Raw genomic sequence first — 2,059 nt, forward strand, 5'->3', positions numbered from 1 at the left:
TTTTAATGTTTACATTGATGTTCTCATTTTTCTGATTACATTTTGTTGTATGTGTTTCCATTTAGCTTTTTCAGCATTATTCAGGTTACATTTTAAAAATTTGTACATCTTTGTATGTTGTTTTCTGAAAAATTTTAAATTGTTCAATTAGACCATGTTCTAATATATTGTATACATTATAATATTTGCTTGTTATTTGAACATTAACAAAAAGCTGTTTATCACAACCTTTATAATGTTGCTTTGTCCTGACATAGTCTGAAGCCAGTTGTCTTTGATACAGATTATGGGAACCTCTCATACATGTTGGAAGGATGTATCTTGTCTATAATTTTGTGTTTATTTTTTAGTTAAAAGGATTTGTTCATGTTTCCTCTTAAGAGTCTTTAATCACTTGCTCTGTTGTCTGTATTTAGCACTTCAGTCTGCTCTTGAAACATGTACATTTGGTCTTAGCAGACCCAAGCTGTCCTTCCAAAGTATATCACCATTTCTTTCAGCACTCTTTTGTTATTGGAGGCAGAAACCAGTTTTTGAAAGATCCCCAAAAGCCAGAAGAAGGATATATGTCAGTATTTTTCTTCTCTTTTAAGTGAGAAGACAGGAGTTGACAGTTTACTTCTAATGGCACAGTGCTGTATTGGGGAGGAGGAAGAACTGTGGTTGGTAAATGTAACAAACCTTCCTTCCTGTTCTGTGTGGCTCTTGGCATTGTGCTTACCTGAGGCATTGCATGTAACTCATTTGTAGATTTCACTAAAAGGCATTTTGATCAGTATATGTTTGTTACATGTGTATGTCTGTGAAGAAATTATGGCCTGTGGTATTTTGTTATGCCATCTTACTAATGTACTTTGTATAAGTTTACATATTAGATTTCTAAAGTATATTCACATGAATCTAGTAAGCAGGATAGTTTATTTTTCTTTCTTTCAGCTATGTGTTCTCATTTCACCCAAGACTTTTTGCCAGTGCAGGAGATAGAAGATTCATTCCACAAACTTATATTGAGAAGATATGAGAAATGTGGACATGAGAATTTACAATTAAGAAAAGGCTGTAAAAGGAAGGTGCAGAAAGCAGGTTATAATGAATTTAGTCAATGCTTGTCAACTACCCAGAGCAAAATATTTCAGTGTAATGCACATGTCATAGTGTTTAGTAAATTTTCAAATTCAAACCAACATAAGACAAGACATACTGGAGAGAAACACTTTAAAGAATGTGGCAAGTCATCTCAGAAGTTCTCAGACCTAACTCAGCATAAAGGAATTCATGCTGGAGAGAAACCCTACACATGTGAAGAATGTGGCAAAGACTTTAAATGGTATTTAGTCTTTAATGAATATAAGATAATTCATACTAGAGAGAAACCCTTCATATGTGAAGAATGTGGCAACATCTTTACCACATTCTCAAACTTTGCTAAACATAAAGTTCATACTGAAGAGAAATCTTTCAAATATGAAGAATGTGGCAAAGCCTTTAATAGGTCCTCAACCCTTACTAAGCATAAGAGAATTCATGCTGAAGAGAAACCCTTCACATGTGAAGAATGTGGCAAAATCATTACCTCATCCTCAAACATTGCCAAACATAAGAAAATTCATACCAGAGAGAAACTCTACAAATGCCAGGAATGTGGCAAAGCCTTTAATAGGTCCACAACCCTTACTAAACATAAGAGAATTCATACTGGAGAGAAACCCTACACATGTGAAGAATGTGGCAAAGCCTTTAGTAGGTCCTCAGTTCTGAATGAACATAAGAGAATTCATACTGGAGAGAAGCCCTACAAATGTGAACAATGTGGCAAAGCCTTTAGACAATCCGCAACCCTTAATAAACATAACAGAATTCATACTGGAGAGAAACCCTACCCATGTGAAGAATGTGGAAAAGCCTTTAGTCGGTTCACTACCCTGAATGAACATAAGAGAATTCATACTGGAGAGAAGCCCCACAAATGTGAAGAGTGTGGCAAAGCTTTTATATGGTCCACAGACCTGAATAAACATAAGATAATTCATACTGGAGAGAAACCTTACAAATGTGAAGA

The 2,059-nt window shown here is 34.9% G+C and overlaps 1 protein-coding gene across 1 annotated transcript in view; it reads left to right on the plus strand.

The window, feature by feature from the left end:
• Positions 1-938: 938 nt before the first annotated feature.
• The window catches only part of LOC116418732 (zinc finger protein 595-like), a 2,309-nt gene continuing 1,188 nt past the window's right edge, over positions 939-2,059 (plus strand). Inside the window, 2 exon segments of the mRNA XM_031935288.1 lie at positions 939-1,308; positions 1,471-2,059. The exon segment at positions 1,471-2,059 is cut by the window's right edge and continues 161 nt beyond it. Coding sequence (XP_031791148.1) covers positions 939-1,308; positions 1,471-2,059 — 959 coding nt within the window.

This window comes from Piliocolobus tephrosceles, chromosome 3, assembly GCF_002776525.5.
Source record: "Piliocolobus tephrosceles isolate RC106 chromosome 3, ASM277652v3, whole genome shotgun sequence".
Taxonomy (NCBI): Eukaryota; Metazoa; Chordata; class Mammalia; order Primates; family Cercopithecidae; genus Piliocolobus; species Piliocolobus tephrosceles.